Raw genomic sequence first — 18,947 nt, 5'->3', positions numbered from 1 at the left:
ATGTGCCCTACTGAACACAAACCAGACCTCAGTACTGCATGTAGAGAGGCAGCAAAGGGCAAATGACTGGAGCCTGACCTGCCACAAACACGCAGCTCTTGCCCTGTGCCTTGATGTTGTAGTCCCCAGGGACCTCCTTCAGCTGCTCCTCCTGATAGAGCAGCCTGTTGTTCTGATTCACAGTGAACTCCATATTCAGGCCTCCGGAGAGCTCACACTGACTGCACTGCGCCCTCTGGACTGAAGGTGGCAGCACCGTACTTGGCCAGGGCCTGCAGTGCTACCACTGTGTCCTGGTGACAGGGGAAGAAGAGGGAGATAATGTTGCAAATACAAATCTGGATGACTACAGCTTGGGTATGGATGGAGAGAATCAATATAACAAAGCATACAATAAGAATGTAAAATTAATCACAACAATTCAAGGAAATCCATACAATGTGTTATGAAGTAAGGCTTTAATAAAATGTCCAATATGCTACATTTCATATAAAAATAAGTATTTGGTGTGATCAATGTTGAACCATGTACTAACAGTAGGATCGACAGGCAGATGAGTTGCAAGAGTGAATGAATGTCTACCAGACCAATAAAGTACCTGTGTGGAAGCAAACCTCCGTAGGGGTTCTGCTGCTGGGCCAGCCAGCGGACGATGGCGGTGGAGTAGTCCAGCCCAAAGCCTGGCATGGAGGGGCCTGAGAGCAGCGCCAGCAGCACGTAGGATGTCATTTCCACCTCCAGAGAGTCCGTCTTCCGCCCAGAAGCCTCTGCTCTCTGCCAGTGACGATTGCCACTGTGGTAATTTCGTTGTCAGTAGAAACAGTGACGTTTCACGGTAGTCAGACAGACAGGTAAAGACAAAGACATTTTCACAAAGAGACAAGACACATACCTGAGGTATCAGCAATCTTGTCCAGGTGGGTGATGAGCTTGCCCTCATGTCCTGGTTTGTGCCAGGGTGAATGTGTAGGACACAGGGCTGTGGTGTAGGTGTTCTCCACTTGTCAGACACTGCTGCCTTCAGACACCCAGACTCTTCTCCACCATGGGTCCTGACACACCACATATAAATACAACAGTGTTGTGTTCATTAGGCACCCAGACAGGAGAACACTGATTGAAACTGTGAGGGAATACCTGGACCAATAAGAAATGCTAATTTTCAGTTGCAAAATGTCTATGGGTTTTCCACTGCGTTCCCTATTGAATACAACAAAGACCGTTTATCTGGTCTTTAATATGGGTATGAGTACTGAATAATGTTAGCAATACAAATAATTAACAGGTGTATGCATGCACAGTACCAGTCAAATTTTGGACAAATAAAAATAATACTACAATACTACTAATACTTTCCTTTATTTTGACTATTTTCTTCATATATTTTATTTTGAGATCTTTAAAGTAGCCACCCTTCGTCTTGAAGACAGCTTTGCACAATATTAGCATTTTTCTCAACCAGCTTCACTTGGAATGCTTTTCCAACAGTCTTGAAGGAGTTCCTACACATGCTGAGCACTTGTTGGCTGCTCTTCCTTCACTCTCCGGTCCAACTCATCCCAAACCATCTCAATTGGGTTGAGGTCAGGTGATTCTGGGGCCAGGTCATCTGATGCAGCACTCCATCCCTCTCCTTCTTGGTCAAATAGCCCTTACACAGCCTGGAGGTGCGTTGGGTCATTGTCCTGTTGAAAAATAAATGATCGTCCCACTAAGCACAAACCAGATGGGATGCGTATCACTGCAGAATGCTGTGGTAGCCATGCTGGTTAAGTGTGGCTTGAATTCTAAATAAATCACTGACAGTGTCACCAGCAAAGGACACCCACACCCCTCCTCCATGCTTCACGTGGGAACTACACATGCGGAGATCACCGTTCACACTACTCTGCATCTCACAAAGACACGGCGGTTGGAACCAAGAATCTCAAATTTGGACTCATCAGACCAAAGGACAGATTTCCACCAGTCTAATGTCCATTACTCGTGTTTCTTGGCCCAAGCAAGTCTCTTCTTCTTAATGCTGCTTTCCTGTGGCGGTCCTCATGAGAGCCAGTTTCATCATAGCGCTTGATGGTTTTTGCAACTGCACTTGAAGAAACTTACAAAGTTCTTGAATTTTGGTTGAGAGAATGCCAAGAGTGTGCAAAGCTGTCAAGGTGAAGGGTGGCTACTTTGAAGAACCTGAAATATACTACATCAAACAAATTATTTGTCACTGGCGCCGAATACAACAGGTGTCACCTTACAGTGAAATATTATCCTGATACTTTCTATGTTTTCCTCCCTGACTTTACACTAGAGAGTGATCTCCTACTACCGTAGTGATTGTTTGMAGGCATTGTAGAAATTGTGTTTGTAAAATGTCCCATATTTCTATGAAAAACACAAGATTTTATGGTAAACAGAACATTTACTAATTTTCATCATTATATGCGTCATGATTCCTTACTGTCTTCCCTCTAGTGGTAAAAAAKATATGTACTTACTCTCCCTGCAATGCAGCCAACCAGACMAGAGGKAGTGAAATCTCAGTTCAAAACAGACATAGAAGAAAGGGGCATCTCACATCCTACTCTTGTCTATGACTTTGAGAATACAGCCCAAATAGAATGCATAGCCTTTTGGGATATGAAGGAATTGAATAAGTGTTACAAAATAGTGATACAGTACTACACCTATAAAGGGTTTAAGGGTTTCGCCATATTGCTACACCAATCTGATTCCTTCAGATCTACACACCGACATATTGGYAGGTCAAGTTGGATCCACCCTAGCCTGGTGAAACCACCCTGATCGCTGCATTCACTATTCTGTAATATGTGAAGTGAAATAGAATGGTGAATGCAGTAATCACGTTGGTCCTACCAGGCTAGATCCACAGATGATGTATTTACCACACTGTCTGGTCTGTACGAGTTTGACTGGGAATATTTCAGCCTGTGTAACGCCCCCGTCTTTTTTCTTACCCTTCCTCCGCTGGATGTCTACGAGTTTGACTTTCCGGTCTGCATAATGCCCCTGCAATGCCCCTTACCACCCCATTGGGTTTCTGTCTTTGAGCGGATACCTTCCGGTCTGCATAATGCCCCTGCAATGCCCCTTACCACCCCATTGGGTTTCTGTCTTTGAGCGGATACCTTCCGGTCTGCATAATGCCCCTGCAATGCCCCTTACCACCCCATTGGGTTTCTGTCTTTGAGCGGATACCTTTCGGCCTGTGTAAGGCCCCTGGCACAGCGGTATCTTGGCCGATGGTTAGACTCCCTCTTGATCTACCTTGACAACGTTGTTTATTCGCTGGACTTTGACAGCCATTGAGTCCACCGTTAACTAGTTTTCCAGAAGATACATTAAACTACATGAACAAGGCTTGGAAATCCTGCCCTTGAAGAGAATCAGGTGTGTTAGCTGGGCTAAAACAGAGAAGTGCACTCCCTCTGTGGGTCCCACAGGAATGGATTGAGCAACACWGATGTAAACTGTCTGACTTCTATAACAGTGTAATTGTAATTGTAATAACAGTCCACAAAGAATAAATGATAAAACATAACTGGTTTATTTGACTGCAATTTACCTGATAGTTACCTGATATAGTCATCTATCAAACAAGTRGACCTGAATTCAACACATATTCATTAAATAAGATTATCATGAAGACATTACGGCCAACAACAATTTATTGTTGTGTCAACAGGTGATTGTTTTTTCGCAAAATACAGCCAAGAACAAAACCAAGATGATAAAACAGTGATAGCCATGTCAATTTTCCCCATTATGYAAAAGTGGACAAACATCCTGAGTATAAAATAAATAGTTTAGCRTAAAGCTCTGTGGAACTTGTCAGCTAATGAAACTAAAACAGTAAAGGCATGACTTGAGAAAATGCTCTATGGAAACCATTAAATCATGAAGCCATGCAGTTAAAAGAATAGTCATTTTCAAATAACAATCAATCATGCTTTTTTAACAATCAAACATGCATTGGGTACTTTAGCAAGGTCTAGGTGGTTTCCTACATGTTCTACATCAGCCTTTCAGCAATAGAATGTCCTAGTAGTTTGCAGCATTTATTAATGAACTTTTCCACAGCATTTTAAACATTCCTTSTTCAATCCCTTATACCAAATGAGTGGACAAAGCAAAAGGTGATGAATAAATAAAACAAAACGTACAACATCACAGCATGAAACATCCTTCCTTTATGCTGCCATTGACTGTCAATAAAAACAGGCATAATTCAATCGTTTCTATTACGGTTAGAAAATGACTGTAAAACGGTCTATCATTGCAAGCTCAAACTCCAAYATTACAAGGCTGTGAGTGCAGGTCAGTGTCACAGTGGTCACGGACAGTTTAGTTTCCTCCTAAATTCACCAACTAAGCCCTGAAGTCATTCAGGGAAACATTTGGAAAGATACATTGTGTGGCTTATTGTCTGTAACAATAATAAAGCGATTATATTTTTAGAAAAACTACCAAAATCATGCAACTATCATTTTGAACAAACAAGTGCTCTTGATGCGAGTGCTGGTGTTGTGGGTGGGAGATTAGGCACTGGCATCTTGCTTTAGGCGTTGACTACGGGCTTTGTAGACCTCGATTAGTAAATCTTTGACATATTGAATCTCTCGTTCCACTGACTCCGCCTTGTCCCGGAGCTCCCGGTTCTGTCCCTCCAGCCCATGAAGCTCCTCCTCCAGTATGTCCAGCTCCGCCCTCTTACGCAGTCGATACCTTTAGTTTACAAAATACCAGGATCAGCTTGCATCTACCATTGGAGCCCCCCCCCCCTACATCTTTTCCCCTTATTTTGTCGTTCTCTTGCCAACCCTGTCCTACACCCACAACATCCCATCTGTCCAAAAAAMCCTACCACAGGACATTCTGTATCTTTGTAGAAGCTACCATGTCTGGGTCACTGAGCTAYAGTAGGCTGGCAGTTCAATATCAGTTCTCTCTAATTATAGAGAAAGCTAACATCATGAATTTAACATGGACATGTTTTCCCACCCTCATCCCTCAAGAACTAGATTTCCGGATATGCATCTATGAACATCCAAGATAGCGGGACCTATTAGAAGAAGAGTTCAGATTTCATCTTTTATAAAACACATTTGTAACTAAGCAATTCTAGTAGCACTATCACATCAGTGAAAAGCCAAAGTTATCCCATTCAAACCAGATATTAGAGTCTACAAAAAAGTTCAGTTTTTCAACTTTAAAAGATGAGTTAAAATGTACACAGATGTTTCTTTGGTCAAACAAAAAAAATGACCAAACATTCTATCCTCACTGTTTTTATTTAAACATCATAACACAAAGAAAATCACWACATTTTTCACAACATACCTGTGAGCAGCTGTTTTGTTCTGGTCTCTCTTCTTCTGCTTCCGTTCTCCGGTATGTACTTCCAGAGGGACAGCGACAAGGCCTGGTTTGAGGCAGCTCAGGGAGCATGGATCTTCCTTTARCCTCTGTACTGYTTGCCTGTGAATGGGCGAGCCCWCCATTGGCCCCTCGCTCTCTCCTCTTGACAGACATTCGTAGCTTTGGTCTCCRAKRCATTCTGGGAAGAGGTAGTGGYCATGCTGGGGCTCTRTACCATGTACTTGTGTAGGCTCTTCGATTTCACYKATAAAGCTATGATAAGGCTCTGTATSAGCAAYGTTCGGGTGGTGGTGGTAATAGCCAYCGTTTGCCTCTGGCTCTTGAGGAATAGTTCCAGAGTGTCCACCATCTTTGTTGCAATGCAAGACCTCCAGCCCCATACCATCATAACCACTAACCTTCATACCATGCATCAACTGTCCTTCTCTCTTGGGGTGGGTATCGAACGACCCACCCATACAAAAACCTCTGGTCATCTCTTCACTGCAAAAAACGTCCTCTGTAAAACAATAACTTTCCTCWTCCTTCARCRATACACCACATTCTCTGACTTTCTTWACACTGCYAATGYTCTTCCCMACKSTYTTCAATGTAGAAMAGTGGTTAACAGCMACCTCTGTGCWTCCTGAGKAACTTCCTTTGGCACTCCAGGTGTCATGCTCAAGTTCCTCTCCAACTTTGTTGACACCATCTGAAACTATTYTTCGGCAAGTATTGTATGAACGATGATGAYAGTTGTATKGGGCTGGTCTCGCMATTTTGGRTCTTCCAAYGGGACCACCACAGAAGCTCACCCGGTCGAGTTCCCCYGTTGCCAGGGTAACAAMCAGTGGGCTGGTTTCTGATTGGTTGCCACTGTACGAAGCATAGGGCAACTGGTAGTAAGAATGGGCACCCATTGCTTGGGCGCCTTTGTCACATTTTGGTGATTTGTCCAATTTGGTTGAAGTCGATTCAGACCGGAAGTAATCCTCAAGCTGAGCAAGCTCCTCTTGCAAAAGAGAGGTCATGACCTCCAAGTCAGAGGGCACCTTGACATCATGTTCCAACGGTGAGGGCGGAGAAGATGAGCTAGAAGAGGATTCAGTAGTCGACTGGAACGAAGACAAATCAACTTTTTCCGTCATCCAGTCCGTCTGACCATCACCTACGAAAAATACAATTTTCGTTAAAAATATTTAATTTGAATGTCCATATTGCAGGCATAAAAATTWAATGAGGAATTAACAAAAACAGTCCTTTAATATCTGATGATAAATGTAGAAAAATCTGAAAACGAAGACGATAAATGTAGAAAAGTAAAAATATCCTTGAAAAACTAACCGATCATTTGAAAATGATTGAACGCCATCGTCTTCATTGGGAAAATATCCACTTAGCTTCACTCACTGTACGACATTAGCTCGTACTGCAGTGCGGTTCCACCTGGAATGTGGAAAAATAAAAAAGCGTATTGCAGTAACTCACCAATTATGTGCGGTCTCTCCGATAACTCCGCCCCCTTCCTTCCCCAGGATTGGCTGTCGTTAGCTTGTTGGAGAGAGGGAATAATGAGGTCGACCATGCAAACAAGAGGAATTTTCCTGCGAAGGATCGATGCAGCCATCGTGTCTTTTATTTTGGTCCAAATGGTGAAATGCACTAAATGTGTGAGGGTTTGAGAGAAGCGTCACTATGGACAGAGTGGTGGGAACACTTGAAGACCTGTAAATGACAAAAAATACAAATGAAAACTATCAACAACTCTACTGAATTTCCACACCCAAACACCCAAACCAACACCAACACCCCACTGCCACACCCCCAAAACCACCACAGTCTAAAAACACCTATTCAAATAGTGCAAGTACCAGAGAGTCCAAAATTGGTTAAAGATTCCTGATAATTGCATGTTACATGCATAAAACAACATCTAAGTTTTCTTTTTATGAAACTACTGAACTTTAGGAAAATAWGTTAGGAAATCTGTTTCAGGGCTATATACTGTAACAYTGTCTCTATGAAAACTCACTCCCCTCATAAATGCAACTATAATATCTCAACAACATATCAAATTGTATTTATTCTAATCCATTTCACAGTTCAGGAGAGAGGTGTCTGTAGTATAGTAAAAAAACGTTCATGTTAGTTAGCCTATGTGTATTATAGATCAAATACAAAAAAKATATACATTTCCTCTCATTCCAACTATTGTTATGTGTTAATGTTTTTAACATGTAGCACATTTCTACATTTGAAAAATATAGTTTTACTATAGTAGTCCACTGATCAAATATGTTTCACTGGCAATTCTCACTTCTGAGCTCAGTAGGCTACTGTAAAACTGTATATTCAAAATATCTCCGTTAGACTAAAAGGTGATTACAATAACCACAACATAATAATTTCAGAAATGGTTAATAAAACAATTGCAATGTCAAAGATAACATATTCAACACATTATACTTCACAACTACTGTAGTATAAAGAGAACAAACAATTTCACTTACCCCATTATTTCTGGATAGTTTTTTGGAAGTGCGTTGCAAATGCAGAGCACAACGACTAGAGTGACAGTGGGGTCAATTTAATAAGCCATGTCTTCCTAAGAACACAATGACTTCACATGGACTGTTATGAAGACGAGTTGCAAACAGAAAGTTTTGGGATCCGCTACTTCTTCTGGAACTCCTAAAGCCGGACCGAATCACACAGATACAAATCAATCCGCTGTTTACATTTCACCCTTTTTATCGCGTCATATGCAAGGGACTTTCCACCTTCTGTTATTTTCAAAGGTCATATTGAAATAAAATGGAAAGAAAACGATGTAACTTTTAATTATTTAATTGAAAAGCATATACCTACATTTCTACACCCACACTTGTGTTGCAATAACGTAATTCCCCTCTGCATCTTTGCATCATGGTATTTTTATGGATAATATTTCCGAGCTAATGTCTTGTTAGTAAATAATATGTCTCCCACAGAGAATGTCTTATAGCCTTCTGTAATAACGGCCACGGTTTATAAGGAACTATTTAGTCACACACCCGGGAGGAAGGATACAGTCTTGCAGTTGGAAGGTGTAACTTTTGTTGCAGCCTTGTTGCATCAGATACGCAGGGGATTCGCCGAATGCTGTAAGACTGTGGTCACACTATTGGTTTATCTAGACTGAACCGCTTATTGGTCTATTATGAATTGTCCAATGTTTTTATTTGTCATAGATCCAATGTTAYTTTGTATACGTGTGTACAAGTAGTAAGGAGACAGAGGCCATCTACCTATTTTAGTATTTATTATTTCCTCCATAAGGCATGACTTCTTTAATAATTATAATAAGAAGGTTGCAACCTTCTAACTTTACGAATGAGCAACTTTCATTATACATGTAATGCACTTTAGTRTCTTCAACCAGAGAAACACTTAGTAGGCTACCAGCCATTCATTTCAACTCAACTAAAATGGTCAAACTTGTATAAAGAAAGGTCTTATTTCCATATTCTGTTAATAGAAATGAGTATAATAATAATTCYAAAGGGCCATATGGTTAGAAGGACAAAAGGACACACAGGAGGACAAATCGGCTTACACTTGACTTTATCTCTCGTTAGTACAACAGTTACACCACTCTCTGTCTGGAGTTGCTATGCATTTTCCTCACTGAGAAACCCAAAGCTGATTGAAGCAGCCATGTCTTCTTCCTGTTGCTATAGTAATAGGGAACACTGCCCCCCTTTTGAAATGTGTTTTTTTCGACATGTCTGTTGCCAAGGGTTTAAAATAATCCCCTTACCTCTGTGCTTACAATGTTCTTGTTATTGCACTCGTTGCAGCTTTTGTGCATATTTAACCTCTCAATTCTTTGCATTTGTAATATGCGTGTCATGAAGTTCATGAAAATGTCCTGCAGTCGTCTGACCCTCTCTACATCTATCCTTTCTCGATGTGTGTAACCTAACCTGCAACCTCTATTCTATACAGTGGGGCAAAAAAGTATTTAGTCAGCCACCAATTGTGCAAGTTCTCCCACTTAAAAAGATGAGAGAGGCCTGTAATTTTCATCATAGGTACACTTCAACTATGACAGACAAAAAGAGAAAAAAAATCCAGAAAATCACATTGTAGGATTTTTAATGAATTTATTTGCAAATTATGGTGGAAAATAAGTATTTGGTCACCTACAAACAAGCAGGATTTCTGGCTCTCACAGACCTGGAACTTCTTCTTAAGAGGCTCCTCTGTCCCTCAACTCGTTACTGTATTAATGGCACTGTTTGAACTTGTTATCAGTATAAAAGACACCTGTCCACAACCTCAAAACAGTCACAACTCCAAACTCCACTATGCAAGACCAAAGAGCTGTCAAAGGACACCAGAAACAAAATTGTAGACTGCACCAGGCTGGAAGACTGAATCTGCAATAGGTAAGCAGCTTGGTTTGAAGAAATCAACTGTGGGAGCAATTATTAGGAAATGGAAGACATACAAGACCCTGATAATCTCCCTCGATCTGGGCGTCCACGCAAGATCTCACCCGTGGGGTCAAAATGATCACAAGAACGGTGAGCAAAAATCCCAGAACCACACGGGGGGACCTAATGAATGACCTGCAGAGAGCTGGGACAAAGTAACAAAGCCTACCATCAGCAAGGCATTGAAGATAACGTGGCTGGGTCTTTCAGCATGACAATGATCCAAACACACCGCGCCGTGCAACGAAGGAGTGGCTTCGTAAGAAGCATTTCAAGGTCCTGGAGTGGCCTAGCCAGTCTCTAGATCTCAACCCCATAGAAAATCTTTGGAGGGAGTTGAAAGTCCGTGTTGCCCAGCAACAGCCCAAAACATCACTGCTCTAGAGGAGATCTGCATGGAGGAATGGGCCAAATACCAGCAACAGTGTGTGAAAACCTTGTGAAGACTTACAGAATTTTTTTACCTCTGTCATTGCAACAAAGGAGTATATAACAAAGTATTGAGATAAACTTTTGTATTGACCAAATACTTATTTTCCACCATAATTTGCAAATAAATTCATTAAAAATCCTACAATGTGATTTTCTGGATTTTTTTTCTCATTTTGTCTGTCATAGTTGAAGTGTACCTATGATGAAAAAGTAACAGGCCTCTCATCTTTTTAAGTGGGAGAACTTGGACAATTGTGGTGGGACTAAATACTTTTTGCCCCACTGTATATATTTCTAGTGGTTAGAGCGTTGGGCCAGTTACCGGAAGGTTGCAGGATCGAATCCAGAGCTGACAAGGTAAAAATCTGTTGTTCTGCCCTGAACAAGGCAAATGTTCAGGGACAGGCCCGGTAGGCCTTCATTGAAAAAAAATTTTTTTTTAACTAACTTGCCTAGTTAAATAAAGGTTGCATTTAAAAAAAATCTAATATATGTAGTGCATTCGGAAAGTATTTAGACCCATTGACTTTTCCACATTTTGTTATGTTACAGCCTTATTCTAAAATTTATTAAATTAATGTTTTCCTCATCAATATCAATCTGCACACAATACCCATAATGACAAAGCGAAAACAGGTTTTTAGCTTAGGTGCATCCTGTTTCCATTGATCATCCTTTCTACAACTTGATTGGGGTCCACCTGTTGTAAATTAATTTGATTGGACATGATTTGGAAAGGTACACACCTGTCTATATAAGGTCCCACAGTTGACTGTGCATGTCAGAGCAAAAACCAAGCCATGAGGTCGAAGGAATTGTCTGTAGAGCTCYGAGAGAGGATTGTGTCGAGGCACAGATCTGGGGAAGGGTACCAAAARATTTCTGCAGCATTGAAGGTCCCCAAGAACCCAGTGGCCTCGATCATTCTTATATGGAAGAWGTTTGGAATCACCAAGACTCTTCCTAGAGCTGGCCGCCCGGCCAAACTGAGCAATCGGGGGAGAAGGGCCTTGGTCTGGGAGGTGATCAAGAACCCAATGGTCACTCTGACAGAGTTCCTTTGTGGAGATGGGARAACCTTCCAGAAGGACAACCATCTCTGCAGCACTCCACCAGTCAGGCCTTTATGGTAGAGTGGCCAGACGGAATTCACTCCTCAGTAAAAGGCACATGGAGTTTGCCAAAAAGCACCTAAAGGACTATTAGACCATGAGAAACAAGATTCTCTAGTCTGGTGAAATCAAGATTGAACTCTTTGGCCTGAATGCCAAGCGTCACGTCTGGAGGAAACCAGGCACCGCTAATCACCTGGCCAATACCATCCCTACAGTGACGCATGGTGCTGGCCGCATCATGCTGTGGGGATGTTTTTCAGCGGCAGGGACTGGGAGACTAGTCAGGATCGAGGGATAGATGAATGGAGCAAAGTACAGARAGATCCTTGATGAAAACCTGTTCCAGAGCGTTCAGGACCTCAGACTGGGGCAAAGTTCACCTTCCAACAGGACAACGACCCTAAGCACACAGCCAAGACAACGCAGTAGTGGCTTCGGGACAGGTCTCTGTATGTCTTTGCGTGACCCAGGCAGAGTCAGGAGTTGAATCCGATCTCTCTCTGGAGAGACCTGAAAATAGCTGCGCAGCGACGCTCCCCATCCAACCTGACAGAGCCTGAGAGGATCTGCAGAGAAGAATGGGAGAAACTCCCCAAATACAGGTGTGCCAAGCTTGTAGCGTCATATCCAAGAGGACTCGTGGCCATAATCACTGCCAAAGGTGCATCAACAAAGTACTGAGTAAAGGGTCTCAATACTTATGTAGATGTRRWWWTYCSKTKKTTTTYYTWWWWWWWAAWTTYMAAAAAAWWWWAAAAAMYTTTTTTTCTTTGTCTTTATGGAGTRTTGTGTGTAGATTGATGAGGGRAAAAACTATTGAATCCATTTTAGAATACGGCTGTAATGTAACAAMATKTGGAAAAAGTGAAGGGGTCTGAATACTTTCCGAACGCACTGTATGCGTTCATTTGCCACATATCATCTCGTATGCCATACCTATATAATTTTATGCTGGATTTTCTTCATTATCTTTGTACATTTAATTTATTGAAAATCATACAAATCATATTTTCTGCTGCAAAAGCATTGCCCTTATTTGAGCATTATTGCCTTCTGTCATTCTGCAGCTACTGTACAAGAAGCTCTGAGAGATCTGACCCTGCAGCATATAGAGAAACGCTTTCAAAGGAAGGCTTGCACTTCGCAAGTATGGCACATTGGTAACAGTTACAGCATAGTTTCATCACCAGCTCCCTGCAAATCCTGCTTACATTAACTTTTCACAGGGATTGGTAACATGGGAAGCAACACAGGTTACTGCCAATGCAGAGACACTTTTGATACCTTTAATCCACCCTCCCTCCCACATTACTTGTGTTTAAGATGTAATTGTAGTGATTAAAACCTGTACTATAATAAACAACATAATTGCTTCCTTTACTTTATGTATGTATATTTTGTCAAGATCATCCTTTACCGAATTGAATTTGTATAAAATAATCCTGAAAAATTAAATCAGAGGCACATATACAAAGATATGACCTTTAATTTGACGACAYCTTCTTCTTGAAAGTAAATCATCCCTGAGGAAGCTTGGTAGAAATAGGGAGAAAGAGGCAGTGTCATCCTGTCATCTTATCATGCGGATAGTGTGCTGCATTGTCAAATGTGGTCCAATCACGAGCTGGAACTAACAACTTTTGTAAGTCTGTATGACATTGAGAATAATAAAGAATCTCTGTRTTGAATTAATACAAATGCTCATACGAAAATACTTTGAATCATATTGACCTTGAGTCTGAATATCAATTTACCATAACATATTTTACCCTGACATGGACGGTAAAAGTAGATTTTTTTTAAATTGTTCACTGGGCCAAAAGCATCACTTTAGGATATTGTATATTCAATTGGTTTAACAGTATTTCATACATGCTGAGTTTACATCCTGTACACAAAAGGTGAATGATGGTGGGGGAACAAAGTGCAGTGTTCTGGAAAGTCTGGTTTGATATGCTTTAGGATATGGGTTGAACTTGAGCAGGACGAGTGATTTAGAGGCTAAATATTTTTTTTTAGCATGTATTTTAAGGCAAGGCTTCTTAGGTTCTCATTACATTTCATTTCAGTTGTCATTTAATTTCATTAATCATACCTGTGACACTTTGTTCACCTTCATCTTAAGCTCTCTCACAGTCACCTCCAGTCAGTAACTGATCGTGGCTCAGATTGGGGAGGTAGCTAGTATCCAATGCCCCACAGCCCTGACTATGAGCTGACCAGGACCAGGAGAGCTGAGKCAGCAGACCACAAAATAACTGTAAGTTGCTCTGGATAAGAGCATCTCCTAAATTACTAAAATGTCAAATGTAAATCTAAACTATTTTTTCCAGGGCCCATAGACTCTGGTCAAAAGTCATGCATTATTTAGTGAATAGGGTACAATTTGGGATGCACCTACTGTATTGTCTGYCACGTAAAAAATGACAAGCATGTCTGTGAGAGCCAAGACAATTAATACATCAACAGGACCTGGGTGGAAGACGGTAAGATGAGGGAAGAGGGAGACACTATCCTCTACCTTCACAACACCAGCCTCTGGGATGACAACAGTATTAATGCTTCGTTGTTATGGAGCCCTATTAAAATAAGTCACTATGGAAAGATCACTGAAGAAGAGCTAAGAAACGAACAAATCCTAGACAGTAGTATTTCAAAGGGAGGACATAAGGGTTACAGTTATATGTACAGATAATGTTACTGGATTACTGAATCKTATTTRAGTGCTGCATAACAATATGGGTTGGAATAGAGAACGATCCAGTGATTTCAAACCAKTGTAGTTTTATCACAGAATGCAGAAGAATAATAAGCCTTGTCTTTGATCTTAGAGCCAAAGGGAACAAGTGTTTTACAGTGTTCAAATAATGTTCTTATCTCTCCCTCRGCACCTTACTTACTCCCACCCGACAGTCTATTGTGAATCTCACCCTGAGAATATTTGTGGAGTGCTAGTCCACCAGGGGTTATCCTGAGGGATTATAGATACTGGATACTGGATAGGAAACTCAAAGTGGGTAGGACACAGCAACAGGGACGCTCCTGAACAGCAGTACTGCCATGATCAGTCGCTCCTCCCATGACAACAGGGGCCTTTTGAACCTCAGCAGCAGTCTGAGTCTATAGGGAACTAACAGGCAGCAGCAGCCAGCTGCTCTCCTGTGTCATCCACAACCACAGGCTTAATCAGTCCCTCATCAACAGGCCAGACACGACAAAGCTCCCCAGTACCCTCACACAGGTGCCTCCGTACGGCTTCTGTATACTAAAATGAGATGATGTGTGCTCCGATGAACATTCCGGTGTCAAAATGTGTCAATGGGCATTTGTTTTTGTTACTCTGATCTTTAACATTTTGATGAAGATGTAGCAGATTCCACTCAATACAGTTGAGTTGTAAGATCAGGATCACTWCAGAAGGAGCCTCGAGAAAAATATAGAGTAGACTTGTCTTGGCCTCATGAGTTGATTCAGATACTGCAATACAATGCCCATGAATTAGATATTGATCAGTATTAGATATTGACCAGAAATAACTATTATTCCGAATTACATCGTTTCAATATATTCATCTATCAAGTACGCATTGATTACTCAAAATGAGCCCATCCCAAAAATGCCAGGGGTTCTTGATATGCTACTGTGCTTGAGTCTGCTGCCCTCTTCTGTTACTTGGTGTAGATGACTGTGAAACTGACACAACTTCATTACATTCAGGAGATCCTCGAGTACCACTTCTCTCGCTGTTGTTTTGTTGACAAGGAACAAATGATTGTCCAGCAACAACARTTAAGAGCACACATACAACACACACATGCTGACTCTTGTCTGTGTGTGTATGTGCGCGTGTGTGTGTGTGTGCTCTTAATTGTTGTTGCTGGACAATCATTTCCGTGTGTTTGTTTGTGTGGTGCATGTGTGCGTGTGCGCGTGTGTACGTACAGTGCATTCGGAAAGTATTCAGACCCCTTAACATTTTCCACATTTTGTTACGTTACAGCCTTATTCTAAAATGGATATAATAAAATAAATTGTCAGCAATCTACACACAATACCCCATAATGACAAAGTGAAAACAGGTTTTTAGAAATGCTTGCAAATGTATTAAAAATAAAAAACAGAAATACCTTATTTACATAACTATTCAGACCCTTTGCTGTGAGACTSAAAATTGAGCTCAGGTGCATCTTGTTTCCATTGATCATCCTTCAGATTTTTCTGCAACTGGTTTGTAGTCCACCTGTAGAAAATTGATTTGATTGGACATGATTTGGAAAGGTACACACCAGTTGACAGTGCATGTCAGAGCAAAAACCAAGCCATGAGGTCGAAGGAATTGTCCAAGCTCCGAGACAGGATTGTGTTGAGGCACAGATCTGGGGAAGGGAACCAAAACAAGAACCCGATGGTTACTCTGAAAGAGCTCTAGAGTTCCTCTGTGGAGATGGGAGAACCTTCCAGAAGGACAACCATCTCTGCAGCGCTCCACCAATCAGGCCTTTATGGTAGAGTGGCAAGACGGAAGACACTCCTCAGTAAAAGGTACACGACAGCCCGCTTGGAGTTTGCCAAAAGGCACCTAAAAGACTCTCAGACCATGAGAAACAAGATTCTCTGGTCTGATGAAAACAAGATTGAACTCTTTGGCCTGAATGCCAAGCGTCACGTGTGGAGGGAAACAGGCAACGTTCATCACCTGACCAATACCATCCCTACGGTGACGCATGGTGGTGGCAGCATCATGCTGTGGGGATGTTTTTCAGCAGCAGGGACTGGGAAACTAGTCAGGATCGAGGGAAAGATGAACGGAGCAAAGTACAGAGAGATCCTTGATGAAAACCTGCTCCAGAGCGCTCGAGAGCTCAGACTGGGACAAAGGTTCACCTTCCAACAGGACATTTACCCTAAGCACACAGCCAAGACAATGCAGGAGTGGCTTGGGGACAAGTCTCTGAATGTTTTTGTGGGCCCAGCCAGAGCCCAGACTTGAACCTGATCGAACATCTCTGGAGAGACCTGAAAATAGCTGTGCAGCTCCCATCCAACCTGACAGAGCTTGAGAGGATCTGTAGAGAAGAATGGGAGAAACTCTCCAAATACAGTTTTGCGAAGCTTGTAGCATCATCAAATCAAATCAAATGTATTTATATAGCCCTTCTTACATCAGCTGATATCTCAAAGTGGCTGTACAGAAACCCAGCCTAAAACCCAAACAGCAAGCAATGCAGGTGTAGAAGCACGGTGGCTAGGAAAAACTCCCTAGAAAGGCCAAAACCTAGGAAGAACCTAGAGAGGAACCAGGCTATGAGGAGTGGCCAGTCCTCTTCTGGCTGTGCCGGGTGGAGATTATAACAGAACATGGCCAAGATGTTCAAATGTTCATAAATTACCAGCGTCAAATAATAACAATCACAGTAGTTGTCGAGGGTGCAGCAAGTCAGCACCTCAGGAGTAAATGTGAGTTGGCTTTTCATAGCCGTTCATTAAGAGTATCTCTACCGCTCCTGCGGTCTCTAGAGAGTTGAAAACAGCAGGTCTGGGACAGGTAGCACGTCGGTGAACAGGTCAGGGTTCCATAGCCGCAGGCAGAACAGTTGAAACTGGAGCAGCAGCACGGCCAGGTGGACTGGGGACAGCAAGGAGTCATCATGCCAGGTAGTCCTGAGGCATGGTCCTAGGGCTCAGGTCCTCTGAGAGAGAGAAAGAAAGTTATCAGTGTGTCAAGAGATATAGTACTAAAACACTTGAGTGTCTCTCTTGATCCTAGGTCCTGGCAGAGTTGTGCAGACTCAGGACAGCTGAGCTTTGGAGGAATACGCAGATTTAAAGAGGAGCCGTAATTTGCTTTCTAATGATCATGATCTTTTCCTCAAAGAAGTTCATGAATTTATTACTGCTGAAGTGAAAGCCATCCTCACTTGGGGAATGCTGCTTTTTAGTTAGCTTTGGACAGTATCAAAAATAATTTTGGATGTTCTTATTTTCCTCAATTAAGTTGTAAAAATAGGATGATCGAGCAGCAGTGAGGCTCTTCGATACTGCACGGTACTGTCTTTCCAAGCTAGTCGGAAGACTTCCAGTTTGTTATGGCGCCATTTCCGTTCCAATTTTCTGGAAGCTTGCTTCAGAGCTCGGGTATTTTCTGTATACCAGGGAGCTAGTTTCTTATGACAAATGTTTTTAGTTTTTAGGGGTGCAACTGCATATAGGGTATTGCGCAAGGTTAAATGAGTTCCTCAGTTAGGTGGTTAACTGATTTTTGTCCTCTGACGTCCTTGGTAGGCAGAAGGAGTCTGGAAGGGCATCAAGGAATCTTTGTGTGTCTGAGAATTTATGCACGACTTTTGATGCTCCTGGTTGGGGTCTGAGCAGATTATTTGTTGCGATTGCAAACGTAATAAAATGGTGTTCCGATAGTCCAGGATTATGAGGAAAAACATTAAGATCTACAACATTTATTCCATGGGACAAAACTAGGTCCAGAGTATGACTGTGGCAGTGAGTAGGTCCAGAGACATGTTGGACAAAACCCACTGAGTCGATGATTGCTCCGAAAGCTCCGAAAGCCTTTTGGCTCCGAAAGCCCCAAGAAGACTTAGGCCGTAATCACTGCCAAAGGTGCTTCACACAAAGTACTGAGTAAAGGGTCTGAATACTTATGTAAATGTGATATTATTTATATTAAAGTTTTTTATTTTATACATTTGCTAAAATGTCTTAAAACCTGTTTTTGCTTTGTCATTATGGGGTATTGTGTGCAGATTGATGAGGGAATTTAAAAAAATATATTTTAGAATAAGGCTGTAACGTAACAAAATGTGAAAAAGTCAAGGGGTCTGAATACTTTTCGAATGCACTGTACAGTGTGTGTGTGTGTGTGTGTGTGTGTGTGTGTGTGTGTGTGTGTGTGTGTGTGTGTGTGTGTGTGTGTGTGTGTGTGTGTGTGTGTGTGTGTGTGTGTGTGTGTGTGTGTGTGTGTGTGTGTGTGTGTGTGTGTGTGCATCTTCAATGCAGATTGTGGTGTTGTGCTTCACAAGTCTGTAGGAGCTGGGCGTCAAGCCAACAACAACTCTAGGGGTCTCAAAGTGTTCTCTTCTCCAGCCACATCAAGGGTTATTACAGGACAGGGAAATATGAACAAATCTGTAACACAATTGGTAAATGTCTTCTCACCGAAAGAAAAATCATTTGTATACTGGTTCATATTTGATACAGACAGTAGGATGTCTTGAGAAATGTTCATAGCCCTAGAACTGTGTAGTAATATCCTGTCCTATCAGACCAAGAGAATGTAGGAGCATGCAGCCTCTTCGGGAGAGGCTTTTSGATATCCRTTGGTAAATTCCTCTGTTAACCTCCCAATGTCTGACTAAGTGCTTCTGTCTCTGCTTCTGTCTCTCTTATCAAACCATAAGACCACTCTAGAGTTATTACATATTCATATTATTAGTGTGCTTGCTGAAGGCAAGACCACACAAGATTTCTTACRTACTCATTAATGTGCTTGCTGAAGGCAAGACCACACAAGATTTCTTACATACTCATTAATGTG

At 41.8% G+C, this 18,947-nt stretch overlaps 2 protein-coding genes across 3 annotated transcripts in view; both read right to left on the bottom strand.

Annotated features, from left to right (window-relative positions):
• The window catches only part of LOC111949545 (alpha-2-macroglobulin), an 8,162-nt gene extending 7,367 nt beyond the window's left edge, over positions 1-795 (bottom strand). Inside the window, exons 1-2 of the mRNA XM_024134506.2 lie at positions 599-795; positions 83-293 (exon numbers count right to left, since the gene is read on the bottom strand). Coding sequence (XP_023990274.1) covers positions 83-193 — 111 coding nt within the window. The 5' untranslated portion in view covers positions 194-293; positions 599-795. The remainder of the gene's footprint in view (positions 1-82; positions 294-598) is intronic.
• Positions 796-3,536: 2,741 nt separating this feature from the next.
• On the bottom strand, positions 3,537-8,431 carry LOC111949625 (uncharacterized). 2 transcript variants are annotated; one of them, XM_023966958.2, is made up of 4 exons: positions 7,881-8,431; positions 6,859-7,095; positions 5,353-6,538; positions 3,537-4,737 (listed from the first exon to the last, which is right to left on the bottom strand). In XM_023966958.2, exons 2-4 carry the CDS (start codon positions 6,995-6,997, stop codon positions 4,551-4,553), a joined length of 1,512 nt encoding a protein of 503 aa, XP_023822726.1. In that variant the 5' UTR covers positions 6,998-7,095; positions 7,881-8,431; the 3' UTR covers positions 3,537-4,550. The 2 variants fall into 2 exon arrangements, with proteins under 2 accessions (XP_023822726.1, XP_070290188.1); XM_070434087.1 differs by lacking the exons at positions 6,859-7,095; positions 7,881-8,431 and adding an exon at positions 6,715-6,837.
• Positions 8,432-18,947: the final 10,516 nt, after the last annotated feature.

The sequence above is a fragment of the Salvelinus sp. IW2-2015 genome, linkage group LG22, assembly GCF_002910315.2.
Source record: "Salvelinus sp. IW2-2015 linkage group LG22, ASM291031v2, whole genome shotgun sequence".
Lineage (NCBI taxonomy): Eukaryota > Metazoa > Chordata > Actinopteri > Salmoniformes > Salmonidae > Salvelinus > Salvelinus sp. IW2-2015.
Note: the sequence above shows the minus strand (reverse complement) of the source record. Positions and strands in the feature narration are given on the sequence as shown.